This window comes from Schistocerca nitens, chromosome 6, assembly GCF_023898315.1.
Source record: "Schistocerca nitens isolate TAMUIC-IGC-003100 chromosome 6, iqSchNite1.1, whole genome shotgun sequence".
In the NCBI taxonomy this organism is placed as follows: Eukaryota; Metazoa; Arthropoda; class Insecta; order Orthoptera; family Acrididae; genus Schistocerca; species Schistocerca nitens.
Genome location: NC_064619.1, coordinates 571,164,067 through 571,178,865, shown reverse-complemented (window position 1 = coordinate 571,178,865; position 14,799 = coordinate 571,164,067). Strand labels below are relative to the sequence as shown.

General features: G+C 44.9%; 1 protein-coding gene across 1 annotated transcript in view; it reads right to left on the bottom strand.

Annotated features, from left to right (window-relative positions):
- Positions 1–14,799, bottom strand: part of LOC126262629 (cytochrome P450 6k1-like) — a 60,639-nt gene that overhangs the window by 19,879 nt on the left and 25,961 nt on the right. The window contains exons 3-4 of the mRNA XM_049959386.1: positions 13,821–14,059; positions 6,749–7,011 (exon numbers count right to left, since the gene is read on the bottom strand). Coding sequence (XP_049815343.1) covers positions 6,749–7,011; positions 13,821–14,059 — 502 coding nt within the window. The remainder of the gene's footprint in view (positions 1–6,748; positions 7,012–13,820; positions 14,060–14,799) is intronic.

The window sequence follows — 14,799 nt, the reverse complement described above, 5'->3', positions numbered from 1 at the left end:
TCTCAGGATCTATGCACCCAAATTGTGTGAAAATGTAATCACATGTCAGTTCTAGTATAATATATTTGTCCAATGAATACCCGTTTATCATCTGCATTTCTTCTTGGTGTAGCAATTTTAATGGCCAGTAGAGTAGTTATGACATCCTGGCTGTTACGAAACACGAGAGTTGTAGGTAGAACCTGAAATGCAGTTTTTTAGGAACAATCAGTTCCAATTGACTCCGTTGTTTCTTTAAAGAAACACCCATAAACGCTGAACATCATTTACCTTTCGTCAGTTTAAAAACGAAAGTGTTCAAAGATTCTTTTTCACTGTAAAGTTTAGTTAGAGGCTAATGCTGATAATGGAGAAGCGTGGTCGGAGAGGAGGGGTGGTATTAGTTAATATCTGATGGCACTCAGGGCTAACGGTGTCATTAAGATCGAGTACCACCATCAATTTTTAACACCGTCAAAGGAATGTAGGCCTAAGTAAGAAACATAAATTTCAACTTGATGCGTCTATCCTTTCCCGAGAAAAGGGGATTTCTACAGTCGGACGAACAAACAGAGAGCCAGATGGAGAACTAAATGATTTTACAAGGGTTCCGTTTCTATCGGTTAAGATACGGAATCCTAATAAACGTATCGATTCCACCTGTCCAGACATCTGTGGCCGTAATGGCGGCGCAATGGAGAACGGCACAGAGAAGTCCTGAACGCTTGTTCCCAAACCCGTGTCACGAACTTCAAAGTGACAGATGTGTAAACAAGTGACCACTGGACAGAAAACCAACTACCGCATCTCAACAGAGGAGAGGACACGGGACCTGATAGGACAGCAGTACTATGCAACACAGAGTTTGTGAAAAAAACACGATCCTCTGCTAGCAATCGTGTACCGCTGGTTCCAATGATTGCAAAAAGCCTTACAAGGAGAGGTCCCCAGCCTGGCGATCGACTTCTTGAAACTATCTAGACGGTGATGAAGGTTAAGGTCCCAGGTATCACGCATTGCAGCTATTCACCCTCTTGGGTTCTCCTTTGCCAGTAATTGACGAAAAAAATTTCGGCATTTTGTGCGACAATAACATTACAACAGTTGTGTCATATAGCCTGGTTGCTTGGTGTAATGATAGGATAACAGCTACAGGTGGAGGAGGTTGTGGGTTCGAATCTCGTCAGGTGCACAGATTTTTCTTTTATCTTTAAATCTTTATCTAAATTACTTCGATCATTATTTTTGTACATTTAATTGGTTTAACACTTATTTTTTGTAACTATTCCTTCGCTACATAATTTTAATCACCATATGAACTTTTTCATTTCTATCATTCTTTTTCCAATCGGAATTTTCGTGAATATGAATTTAATTATATTTGTCTCATAACATTCATTTTTTGAAAATTCTGATTTACCAGTTAAAAAACAAAAGACGAAATATCTATTTATCCTTGTGCAATGGTGTGAAAAATGTATTTTTGTTACCAGATGTGCAGTTTATTTGCACAGTAATTGTCACACAAACATTTGAAACATGGCCTAAATACCTGCTGCACTACGGACAAAATAACGCAGAAGAAAATTGAAATCAAAGTCGGGTTTATAAGTAAAACTAAATTCAAGCAAAATGAGAAATAGATGTAATGAACGCAATATTGTGGACGAAAAAACCGGGTGATAAAACAAAAGAAGTTAAATCGAAATTAAGACGTAAAATTAATTAAAAACACATGAACAGAGATTTCAATTGGAGAAAGACCGATAGGAAGAAAAATGAGAGCAAATGAAGAATTTGAAATTATGGTTAAGATTAGCTGACAAAGGAATGGAATTAAAAATTACATTTAAATCTATTAATTGAATAAAAATGATGATCAAAGTGACTTTGAAAAGATTTAAAAATATAAAGAAGCTTACTCCACCTGCTGAGATTCGAGTCCACAACCTCCTGCATTTGTAGCTGTTATCCTATCCATTACACCACGCCACCACACTGCATACTGCCATTTCTTTAACGCTATTGAGTGTCGCACAAAATTCCGAATTTTTTTCCTCAATTACTCGCAAGCGAGGACCCGCCACAGTGAATGGCTGTAGTGTGTGATACCTGGGATATTAACCTACATCATCGTATAGATAGTTTCCGAAAGTCGATCGCACCGCTGGGGACCTTTCCTTGCTAGAAGGGTAGTCGAATAGACACACATAAATCTTGACAGTCTGACGTAGAATTCTGGAACTTGCTTTACGCTCTTATGTTTTGATATTTCTGGAGACCGAAAACCTGCTATATGGGAATCAATAAGGATTCCAACATTAACTATCGTGTGTAACGCAGCCGCCCATACATGACACCAAAAAATCAGTAGATACAGGCGCCCAAACTGAGCCGTGTTCCATAACTTCCGGAAGGCATTCATTACAATTCCGCACTGTCGCCTAATGAACAAAATAAGAGCGCACGTTATAACAGACCAACTGTGTGACTGAGTTGAAGAGTTTCGGCAAACGAAGTCGCTACAGTAGGAAGATTGTAGCGAAATGCAGGTCTTCCTGGGAGTTAGTGTTCGGAGTGATTTAAAGTGGAACGACCACATAAAATCTCAAGTGACTTAGGTGCTGGAAGAGATTTATTGGAAGAATTCTCAGAAAGTGTAGTTCATCCACAAAGGGGGTAACTTACAAAATCCCCGTTCAATCTATAGTTGAACACTGTTCGTCAGTCTGGAATGGGAGTGACAGTGGAAATAGAGAAGATCCAAAGGATAGTAGCGAGTTTCGCTATAGGCTCATGTAGTAAGAACGAAAGCGTCACGGAGATGCTCATCCATCAGTGGGAGACATTGTAGGAGACCACGGAGTGGTTTACTCTTAAAATTCCGAGAGCGTACGTTCCTAGAAGAGTCAGTCAGTATACAGTCTTAGACAAAACAAAAAGGACACATTGCAAATGGCTTATCGAACAGGACGGCAATCAGTGGATATGATGTACATGTACAGACAAACAAGTGATTACAATTTCAAAAATTGGGATAATTAGTTCAAGAGAAAGAGCTTCACAAACTGAAGAAATCAATAACGCGTTATTCCACCTTCAGATCTTATACAGTAGTTATTCGGCTTGGCACTGATTGACGGAGTTGTTGGGTGTCTTCCGGAAGGATATCGTGCCAAATTCAGTCCAATTGGAGCGTTAAATCGTCAAAATCACGAGATGGTTGGAGGGCTCTGCCAATAATGCTGCAAACGTTCTCAATTGGGAGGAGATCCGGCGACCTTGCTGGCTAAGGTAGGGTTTGGCAAGCACGAAGACAAACAGTAGGAACTCTCTCAGTGTGCGGGCGGGCATTATCTTGCTGAAATGTAAGCACAGGATGGCTTACCATGGAGGGTAACGAAACGAGACGTAAAATATCGTCAGTCTACCGCTGTGCTGTAAGGGTACCGCGGATGACAACCAAAGGGATCCTCCTACGAAAGCAAATGTCAACCCAGACCATCACTCCTGGTTGTCAGGCCGTATGACGAGCCACTGTCATTTTGGTATCTCACTGTTGTCTGCAATGACTCCAGCCACGTCTTCGTTGGTCATCAGGGCTCATCACTGAAGGCAATTCTACTCCATTCAAAGTGATTCCAGGCCGAAGGTGTGCCTGCAGACACCCTGGACAGTGGTAGGATACCAAGCTGACAGTCGCCTACCATACAGTCGGACAACCAGGAGTGATGTTCTGCGGTTCAATTTCTTTAATAGCATGATCCCTTTGCTTATCATTCGCAGAACCCGTACATTATGGCGGTATATCAAAAAGATTTTACTCTCTGTTTTGGTGCCTTTCATTACGATTCATCCTAAGCTTAAGTTTCAGCAAGATAATGCCCGGCCGCACACGGCAGGAGTTTCTACTGCTAGCCTTCGTGTTTGCCAAACGCTACATTGAAATGATAAGTAAATCAAGACCCCAGGCTGTCGACAGCCGTTGATATACGTCAACTGGGACAGTTGAAAATGTGTTCCCCGACCGGGACTCGAACCCAGGATCTCCTGCTTACATGGCAGATGCTCTATCCATCTGAGCCACTGAGGGCACAGAGGATACTGCGACTGCACGGATTTATCCCTTGCACACTCCCCGTGAGACCCACATTGCAAACGTAATATCCGCACACTACATTCGTAGTGCCCCTGCCCATTACACTCATTACTCGTGGCAGACAATCTTACCGAGTCCTGTAAGAGTTCGGGCAATGCGTGTACATCCAGCACAGAAGAATAAGGTCATGTCCGAAAGAACAGATACCATATTCATATATTTAAGGCTAACCGGCCATTGACCTTCTTCTTCTGTGCTGGATGCACAAGCATTGCTCGAACTCTTACGGGACTCTGTAAGATTTTCTGCCACGAGTAATGAGTGTAATGGGCAGGGGCACTACGAATGTAGTATGTGGACACTAAGGTGGAAATGTGGGTCACACGGGGAGCATGCAAGGGATAAATCCGTGTAGTCGCAGTATCCTCTGTGCCCTCAGTGGCTCAGATGGATAAAGCATCTGCCTTGTAAGCAGGAGATCCCGGGTTCTAGTCCCGGTCGGGGCACACATTTTCAACTGTCCCCGTTCATGTACACTCCTGGAAATTGAAATAAGAACACCGTGAATTCATTGTCCCAGGAAGGGGAAACTTTATTGACACATTCCTGGGGTCAGATACATCACATGATCACACTGACAGAACCACAGGCACATAGACACAGGCAACAGAGCATGCACAATGTCGGCACTAGTACAGTGTATATCCACCTTTCGCACCAATGCAGGCTGCTATTCTCCCATGGAGACGATCGTAGAGATGCTGGATGTAGTCCTGTGGAACGGCTTGCCATGCCATTTCCACCTGGCGCCTCAGTTGGACCAGCGTTCGTGCTGGACGTGCAGACCGCGTGAGACGACGCTTCATCCAGTCCCAAACATGCTCAATGGGGGACAGATCCGGAGATCTTGCTGGCCAGGGTAGTTGACTTACACCTTCTAGAGCACGTTGGGTGGCACGGGATACATGCGGACGTGCATTGTCCTGTTGGAACAGCAAGTTCCCTTGCCGGTCTAGGAATGGTAGAACGATGGGTTCGATGACGGTTTGGATGTACCGTGCACTATTCAGTGTCCCCTCGACGATCACCAGTGGTGTACGGCCAGTGTAGGAGATCGCTCCCCACACCATGATGCCGGGTGTTGGCCCTGTGTGCCTCGGTCGTATGCAGTCCTGATTGTGGCGCTCACCTGCACGGCGCCAAACACGCATACGACCATCATTGGCACCAAGGCAGAAGCGACTCTCATCGCTGAAGACGACACGTCTCCATTCGTCCCTCCATTCACGCCTGTCGCGACACCACTGGAGGCGGGCTGCACGATGTTGGGGCGTGAGCGGAAGACGGCCTAACGGTGTGCGGGACCGTAGCCCAGCTTCATGGAGACGGTTGCGAATGGTCCTCGCCGATACCCCAGGAGCAACAGTGTTCCTAATTTGCCGGTAAGTGGCGGTGCGGTCCCCTACGGCACTGCGTAGGATCCTACGGTCTTGGCGTGCATCCGTGCGTCGCTGCGGTCCGGTCCCAGGTCGACGGGCACGTGCACCTTCCGCCGATCACTGGCGACAACATCGATGTACTGTGGAGACCTCACGCCCCACGTGTTGAGCAATTCGGCGGTACGTCCACCCGGCCTCCCGCATGCGCACCATACGCCCTCGCTCAAAGTCCGTCAACTGCACATACGGTTCACGTCCACGCTGTCGCGGCATGCTATCAGTGTTAAAGACTGCGATGGAGCTCCGTATGCCACGGCAAACTGGCTGACACTGACGGCGGCGGTGCACAAATGCTGCGCAGCTAGCGCCATTCGACGGCCAACACCGCGGTTCCTGGTGTGTCCGCTGTGCCGTGCGTGTGATCATTGCTTGTACAGCCCTCTCGCAGTGTCCGGAGCAAGTATGGTGGGTCTGACACACCGGTGTCAATGTGTTCTTTTTTCCATTTCCAGGAGTGTATATCAACGTCTGTCGACAGCTTAGGGTATTGATTTAATTATCGTTTCATTCTAAGAGAGATGCAGGATCACCGATGGCATCTGTTCTTTCGGACATGTCCGAAGGAACAGATACCATCTTCATAAACCCTAAAGGCCAGCAGGGTCGCCGGACCTCTACCTAGTTGAGAACGTTTGTAGCATTAGAGGCCTGACCCTTTAACCAACTAGAGATTTTGACGATCTAACGCACCAGGTTGTCAGAATTTGGTACGATATCCCTCAGGAGTACATCCAGCAACACTATCAATCAGTGCCAAGCCGAATAACTGGTTGTATAAGGGTCAGAGGTGGACCAACGTGTTATTGACTTACTCAGTTTGTGAAGCGCTTTGTTTTGAATAAATCACCCAGTTTTTATGGAAATTGTAATTATTTGTTATGTTTGTACATGTAAATCACATTTACCGATTTCCGCCCCATTTGGATAGGTCCTTCGTGGTGCCTTGCTACTTTTTTTTCTTCGAGTGTATTGCTTCCAACTGTGTATATCTCGAGAGAAGATCGTGAACATAAAAGTCAGACATGCGAGCTAACTCGGAAGCTTACCAGCAACGGTTCTCCCTGTGAACCATTCGCAATTGGAAGGAGGAAAGGGGAAAGTGACGGTTATACTTAATGTACTTCCCACCGGACACCAAAGGGTGGTTACGTCGGATTATTACGTCTCTTACTTGAGGAGCTTGCCCAGTGCTGGGGCGAGGAAGTGAGCGATGATGATGATCGTCTTGGCGAAGGACGGCTCGAAGATCTTGCGGCCCCACTGGCGGAACTCGGAGTCCGGGTTCTGCAGGCAGTTGGCGTTGATGCCGAAGGCGACGGAAGCGATGACGTCAGTGGTGTAGCGCGCCACCAGTTCGCGCATCTCCTCCGCCTCGCCCTTGGCTGCTGTCTTCTCCAGCACCGACACCAGCTCGCGGCCACAGTCTGTCATAGTCTGCAATCAGTTTCATGCGTGCGAAATTAAAAACACGGTTTTTAGGGGAAAGAGGGTTGACAGTGAATAATAATGCGTGTGCTAAGATGATGCTGTTGTTGGTGTTGTGGTAATCAGTCCGAAGACCCATTTTATGCAGCTCACCACGCTACTCTTTTCTGTGCAAGCCTCTTAATCTCCGAACAAGTATCCCTGGCCTTCTGCTACGATTTTTGATCCCCACAGTTCCTTCCATTACGAAACTGAGGATAGGTTCTCGCCGCAGGAGGTATCCTATCAACTGATCCTGTCTTTTGGTCAAATTGTGCCATAAGTATCTTTTTTCCCCATTCGATTCAGTACCTCCTCATCACTTACTCGATTTACCAATCTGATCTTTAGCAGTCTTCTGTAGGACCACATTTCAAAAGCTTGTAGTCTCTTCTTGTCTTAACTGCTTATTTGCTAAGCTAATTCCCTCAGCATCATCTGATTTACACCCATAAAAAGAAAAATTTTAAAAAGCCACGAAGGAATTATCCAAATGGGACGGAAATTGGTAGATGTGAAGTACATGTATGGTGAATCAAATTATTACAATTTCAGAAAAATTGAATGTTTTATTCAAGAGAAAGAGCTTCACAAAGTGAACAAGTCAGTAACATGTCGGTCCACCTCTGACCATTATAAAACAGTTATTCGGCTTGGAATTGGTTGACAGAGATGCTGGGTGTCCTTTTGTGGGGCTAGTACTAAATGCTCTCCAATTGGCGCATTAGATCGTCAACACTCCTAGCTGGCTGAAGGACCATCCCCACAATGCTCCAAATGGTCTTAGTTGGGGTGAGATCTGGTGACCTTGCTGGCCACAGTAGGGTTTGGTAAGCACGAAAACATGAAGTAGAAATTCTCTCTGTGTGGGGACGTGAATTATTTTGCTGAAATGTAGGCCCATGATTGCCTGCTATGAAGGTCAACAAAATGGGTCGCAGAATATTGTCGACGAGTGCGGTAAGGATGCCGCGAAGACCTCTTTGTACAGCCTGTGATTCCCGCTTTGGAAGACCGCAACTTTGTGGAAACCACTGTTCCCATGCAGGCTGGTTCATAATAAAATCAACATTATGCCATTCTCACTCGTTTGACCTTTCTCCCCACATGCTGCTCCTAACCCATTACATTTGTGAACATTTCTATACGGCTATCTTGCATTCACAGCGTCAGATTTGCACCTGGTGGGCCGGCCGAAGTGGCCGTGCGGTTAAAGGCGCTGCAGTCTGGAACCGCAAGACCGCTACGGTCGCAGGTTCGAATCCTGCCTCGGGCATGGATGTTTGTGATGTCCTTAGGTTAGTTAGGTTTAACTAGTTCTAAGTTCTAGGGGACTAATGACCTCAGCAGTTGAGTCCCATAGTGCTCAGAGCCATTTTTTTGCACCTGGTGGCCAGAATTGGAACTAATGGGTCGCACGTTAACTGATTAGTATGTCTACCAACTTCCGCTGCCATACGATAATTACACCCCACACTGCACCTCTGTGAGTAGCTGCACTTAAACTGTAAAAACTTGGTACTAAGAGAATTCGTGGCTAGTCACGAGGCCAGTCAATAGGATTTAGGAGTGGATGAACTGAAGAAGATGTGACAAAACGGCAGCGGGGCGGTAATAACACAGCAATGGACCTCACACAGCAAAGTGGTTTCAGAATGTGACATCACATATCGATACCATCCCAAGGGCGTCAATGTTGGCAACAGAATTGAAAGGTTGATAGCGGTCGTGCGGGATCTGAAGGATCCATTGGAGCACGCCGGGTGAGCCACGCCTCCAGCAGCTCTGTATCATGAACGTCCACTGCTGCCATGATATATAGGATAGCTGGCAGCAGCCTTGGAGCCACACCGCTACATGATGTTATGCAGACGCCACCCAACCACAGCTTAGACACCACAGTTCGTGCTGTTGTTCAGAGAACCTCATTCTTGTCGTTATTGAGATGGCTGAGTCCAATTTCTTTCGTCATTATTTGTAATGAGTCTTTGTACGCTTGGAGAGATACGAGTTGAGAAAATCTTCCGTTTCCTGTGTTAACTTGCTCAGTCTAATCATTTCTGTTACTGTCCAGCTTTCGTTCGACGATAGTTACCGCAACACACTGTGGCCCACCTCTACTAGCCGTTGTTTAAAAAGCCGTACACAACACAGAACATACAGTCCGGACATGCGCTGAGTTGTCCCTTCAGTTCATTGGCTATCGGGACGTCCTAGCACACGGTATTCTGACTCTCTTGGATAGTACCAATGACACGTCCAGAACTATGATGCTCTCGAGTTTTACTCATCTGAATACGCACTGCATTTGGAATTTTAGCAGTTTCCAAAAGTCGGGTTTTCAACGGATGGCTTTTGTGGGACCAGTCATGACGCCTGTGAAAATTGGGTCATTCTGTGAAAGTCTTGACACTTGGGAACACTAGTAAGAAGTGAAAGTGCGATGAGATGAAGAACATTAATTCAGGGTAAAACGAGAGTAATGATAAGTCATTAGGTCTAAGGAAGTTTCTTTCGGATTTGATTGCTTCGAGTGTTCAAGATTTACAACTATCGCAGCAATGATTAAAAGAGTAGTTGTTCTACAGGAGGCTCATCTAAACTTCAGAACTTTTCATGGGGTAATTTTAAGAAATGAATTTGAAAGGAAAGTCCCGCGAAAAATTTATGGGCCCGTGAGAGTGACAGAGAGCTGGAGAGTAAGGTACAACCTTGAAATACAATAGCTTATAAAAGAGAAGGATATAGGGAAATTTGTTGAATCTCAAAGAATAGCTGGTTAGGGCATATGGAGAGGATGACACAAGACAGGACGCCCAAACCATTAGCGATAGACAGATTGTCCTCCGTCAGAAGGCCTACCAAGAGCTAGATGGCTGGATAACGTGTTGGCTGACCATATCACGACGGAGATGAGAGGATGGATGAGAAAAGCAGAGAAGAGAGCTGTGTGGAGGGTGATTGCTGAGGAGGCCAAGGCCTATCAAGGGCTGCAGGGCCAAAGAAGAAGTAGTTGAAGAATGGCGCTAATCTTAGTGAAGTGGGATTGTAAAGGCAAAGGCGAGTATGAGAGTGGCCTGAAATATTGTTAGGATAAAACTGTTGTCTAATAAATGGTGACTATAACTGCAAATGTCGTTCATCAGAATGACTGAATATAAAGCATGTGCTTCCTACAATTATGAAATTGCAGTATAATCAGCCTATGTTACAACAGAAATTTGGAAGCGACGCTTGGCACACGGTCACAGCTGTTATTTGAGGTTTTCATCAGGTGAGAACCAACAGCCATTTAGTACTTTAGAAAATTCATTTTCACTGTCAGCTATTTTATTTGACATATATGTCATCTACTGGTTTCGGTCATAGACCATCATCACTGGATATAAGGTAAAACAGATCAGTTAAAAACATACCTCATTTGACTTTTAAGCTGACATAACATCAGGGTTGTCACAGGGAAACCACCCAAACAACTATCGTTACCCTTACTTCAAACACTAACGAACGTATATTACAACGCTTGAAGTCAAATGTGTGGTGGGGTGGAAGCTTTTCGCTCTCTGAATTCTCCTAGTTCAAACGATTAAAAATTGGCTCTGAGCACTATGGGACTCAACTTCTGAGGTCATTAGTCCCCTAGAACTAGTTAAACCTAACTAACCTAAGGACATCACAAACATCCATGCCCGAGGCAGGATTCGAATCTGCGACCGTAGCGGTCTTGCGGTTCCAGACTGCAGCGCCTTTAACCGCACGGCCACTTCGGCCGGCTTTCAAACGATAAAGGTTGATCGCATCTATCCATATGAAGTTTGCACGGTCATTAATTACTATTAACCATTTAACGCCGAGCGTACCGAATTCGTGTCATACCATAGCGACGCTAATAAATGGAGCGCCATTGATGGTATTTGTAGATCAACACGAACCTAACACCGTCACTGACATGAGCTTCCCTCTCCTGAGCCTTTCGAATACTTCTAGAGCGACTTGCTGTTCGCGTGTTTGTAACGGCACAAACACGAGTAATTATTGTCATTGTTTACATCATTACAGCTACATAAAGAGGAAAGTTCATTTCCGAAAATTATTTATATGTTATATAGTATTTGTGACGTGATGCAAATCACATTTTTATTTATTAAACTAGTTGTAGGTGTGTAAGCTAATTCGAAAATACTGTTTGTGTAAAATATGTACCATTAGGCGTTTGTGAACCCTTGTGTGAGTGTGCAGGAGATGAAATCAACTGAAGTCAAAGCAGATCTTCCGTTGATCTGTACCACCAGAATACTTCCGTGACCGATTGTGTTCATTATTTACATATACATACTTAAATTCACTACAAGTTCCCGCCGGCCGGGGTGGCCGAGCGGTTCTAGACGGTACAGTCTGGATCCGCGCGACCGCTACGGTCGCAGGTTCGAATCCTGCCTCGGGCATGGATGTGTGTGATGTCCTTAGGTTAGTTAGGTTTAATTAGTACTAAGTCCTAGGGGACTGATGACCTTATAAGTTAAGTCCCATAGTGCTCAGAGCCATTTGAACCATTAGCACTACAAGTTCCCAGTAAATCATGTTGTATTGTACGGCATCAGCACTGTTTTGACTGATTACATTTCACTTTTATTGCGTTATGCAAACTTAATGAATTGCCAATACCCTGAAGCTTTTCTTTTATTAGCAATGGATCCCTGGAGTTTTATGCTCCACGAAATACAATTTAAGATTTCAAAGCTCCTGTACCAACTGAGGAGAGGGACTACGACAGTTTCAAAACTCTCAGTTACGAACAAAATGCTTTACAAGAATTCAAATCCAAAATAGCAGAGATACTCTCCAATCATCCCTACGCAAGAAGCATCATCGTTCAACAAAACCGGTTCCAGATAAGTTTGCCTGGTCTGATGTAATATGTCATTGGCCTCACGTTACAGACACAAGGCAAAAATGTAAAAGACCAACTTGTAAAAACAGACAGCATTTGTGTGTAGCAAGTGTAATGTTCATCTGTCTCTAAACAAGACAATACACTGTTTCCGAGATTTTCACGAATTTTGTGAAATCGTACCGGGTGTTTCAAAAGAAATGGACTGATGACAAATCTCCATATCTACTGATAAAAACATACTACAAACACGGGAACAGTTGCAAAATACAAAATCTTGAAGTGCTAGCTATGCTATTACAAATGCTCTATGTGTCCTCCAGCAACAGCATGAACAATATCTAGACGATAGCTAAATTCTTCATAAACTGTACACAGTGTGTCTGCTTTTACAGAAGTTATGGCGGCTGTTATTCTCTTCACTTCTTCTACGTCTCGAGGTAAACGTGAGATGAACACACTTTCCTTCATGTATCCACACAAGAAAAAATTCTCGTGTCTGGCGGTTTTGAAGGCCACGAAAGCGGGGCAGTATCTCGGGGTCCCAAGCGCTCTAACCATGTTGAACTATCTTCAAATGCTGTAAAATTGTTTTTTTCTACCTCTTCAGGAGGGCTCCGATGACTTCATTTTCCGACTGGATGGAGCTGCACAACACTGTCACAATAACGTACGTTACTTTCTCAATGACACTCTGCACCAAAGCTGGATAGGGGGCACGGGACTCCGAGACACTGCCCTGCATTCCTGGCGTCCAAGATCGCAAGACGTGACCCCATGCGAATTTTTTCTTGTGGTGATACGTGAAGGAAAGTGTGTTTATCTCCCCGTTACTTCGTGGCGTAGAAGAAGTGAAGGACAGACTAACAGCCGCCACAGTTTCAGTGAAAGCAGGTACATTGTGTAAAGTTATGACGAATTTTAGCCATCGTCTAGATGTTGTTCGTGCAGCTGCTGGTGGACGCTCAGAACATTTCTAACAGAATAGCTATAACTTTAAGATTTTGTGAGTAGTTTGAAATTGATCCCATTTTTAGTATGTTTTTATCAATAAACATGGAATTTTGAAATCAGGTCACTCTCTTTGAATTTTTTTGGAAATTTATGGTAATTTCCTATGGGACCAAACCGCTGAGATCATCGGTCCCAAGACTTACATATTACTTAATCTAACTTAAGCCATCTTACGCTAAGGGAAACACACACACCCATGCTCGAGGGAGGACTCGAACCTCCGACGGGGCGAGCCGCGCGAACCGTGGCAAGGCGCCCCACACCGCACGGCTACTCCGCGCGGCTCAGTCTCTTTGAAGCACCCTGTATTATACATAATCATTTAAAATGTATGCCTCCATGTATTCTTCATTTTTGATCATGTAAATTCTATCAATGTACCGTCGAAATGTTAAACTAAAAATATTTTACTAAATGATTATACGCGTTAATTTCTTGAATGCCTGTTGTAGCAAGTTTACGACATACCAAGCTGTACCTAGCAGGTATAACTGACCTTATATACTCTATAACGCTTCATTAATAGTTACAAAGTACGATTTTTGATTTTTTCATTCAAGTAGAAATTTATTTCGGTATTAAGTGGCTAATCTCTGTATAGTAGCCGGCCGGTGTGGCCAAGCGGTTAAAGGCGCTTCAGTCTGGAACCGCGCGACCGCTGAGGTCGCAGGTTCGAATCCTGCGTCGGGAATGGATGTGTGTGATGTCCTTAGGTTAGTTAGGTTTAAGTAGTTCTAAGTTCTAGGGGACTGATGACCTCAGATGTTAAGTCCCATAGTGCTCAGAGTCATTTGAACCATTTTTTTTCTGTATAGTAAACAGAATCTGAACGTCACTTTGAATCGAGAAACGCTCTAGCTTTAGGTAAACTTACAGAGAACATCATCTTGAGCTTCCCTGAAGTGAAGGTGGGAGTGAGCTTGACCCTCAGCCTCTTCCACTCGTTCCCAGTCAAGGCGAAGAGGTGCCTGTTGATGGGGTCCCTCTTGTCCATGGTGACACCGCGGTCTTGGAACGCCTGGAAGTCCTTCACCAGCACGGTTCGCACCAGGTCTGGGTCCCTGACAATCAGCGATGGTCGCTGAAGAGCGTAGATGCCGACGATCTTTTTGCCTGAAAAGTACAATAGTTAGTAAACCGAAAAAATCAGTAATGTCACAGCAGGGAACAGGACTAACAGGAAAACAAATGACGGAGAGAAGAGGGAGTGATGCGCAGACAGAGCTGTGGTGTAAGCCTAGTAGAACGGGCGCTCTGCGGAAAGGAACTGAGAGAGAAGCGAATTGTGACAGCGATGTGATGGGATATCAGTGGAAAACAGGGGCCTGTACGTTGCCCTGACGTCCTGGAGTAAGAAGCAAAAGATTTTTGCCAGACCGGGAATCGAATCCATATACCTGTCTTTCGTAAGTAGCGCGCTACCAAAGTTTCAACTTATCACTGGAATTTCTCCAACCCCAAGCTTAGTCGGGTCGATAAGGCGCGCTTGAGTAGCACAATTGGTACGAACGCTGTCCCCAACACTAGCGACACAGTTTACAGTCTGTAGCTTGTCTCAGATGTTCAGCACATCATACACTGATGCTCATAAATGAAGGATAATGCTGATACACGGTGAAACAACGCTCTGGTGGGCGGTTTGCGGGTTTAAATCACCTCGGGGTATGACCATGCCGAGCATTTGACCTGCGGTCCTCGCACGGTGACGCTGGCAGCAGTCCACATACGCATAGGTGTAGGTTGGTGCATGTCAGAGTACGGTGCAGCGAGTAAGTGTGCAGACGTTTACAGACGTGTTAATGGTTACTGTGTGTTGAAAATGGGTCAAAGAACACATATTGATGACGCCATGA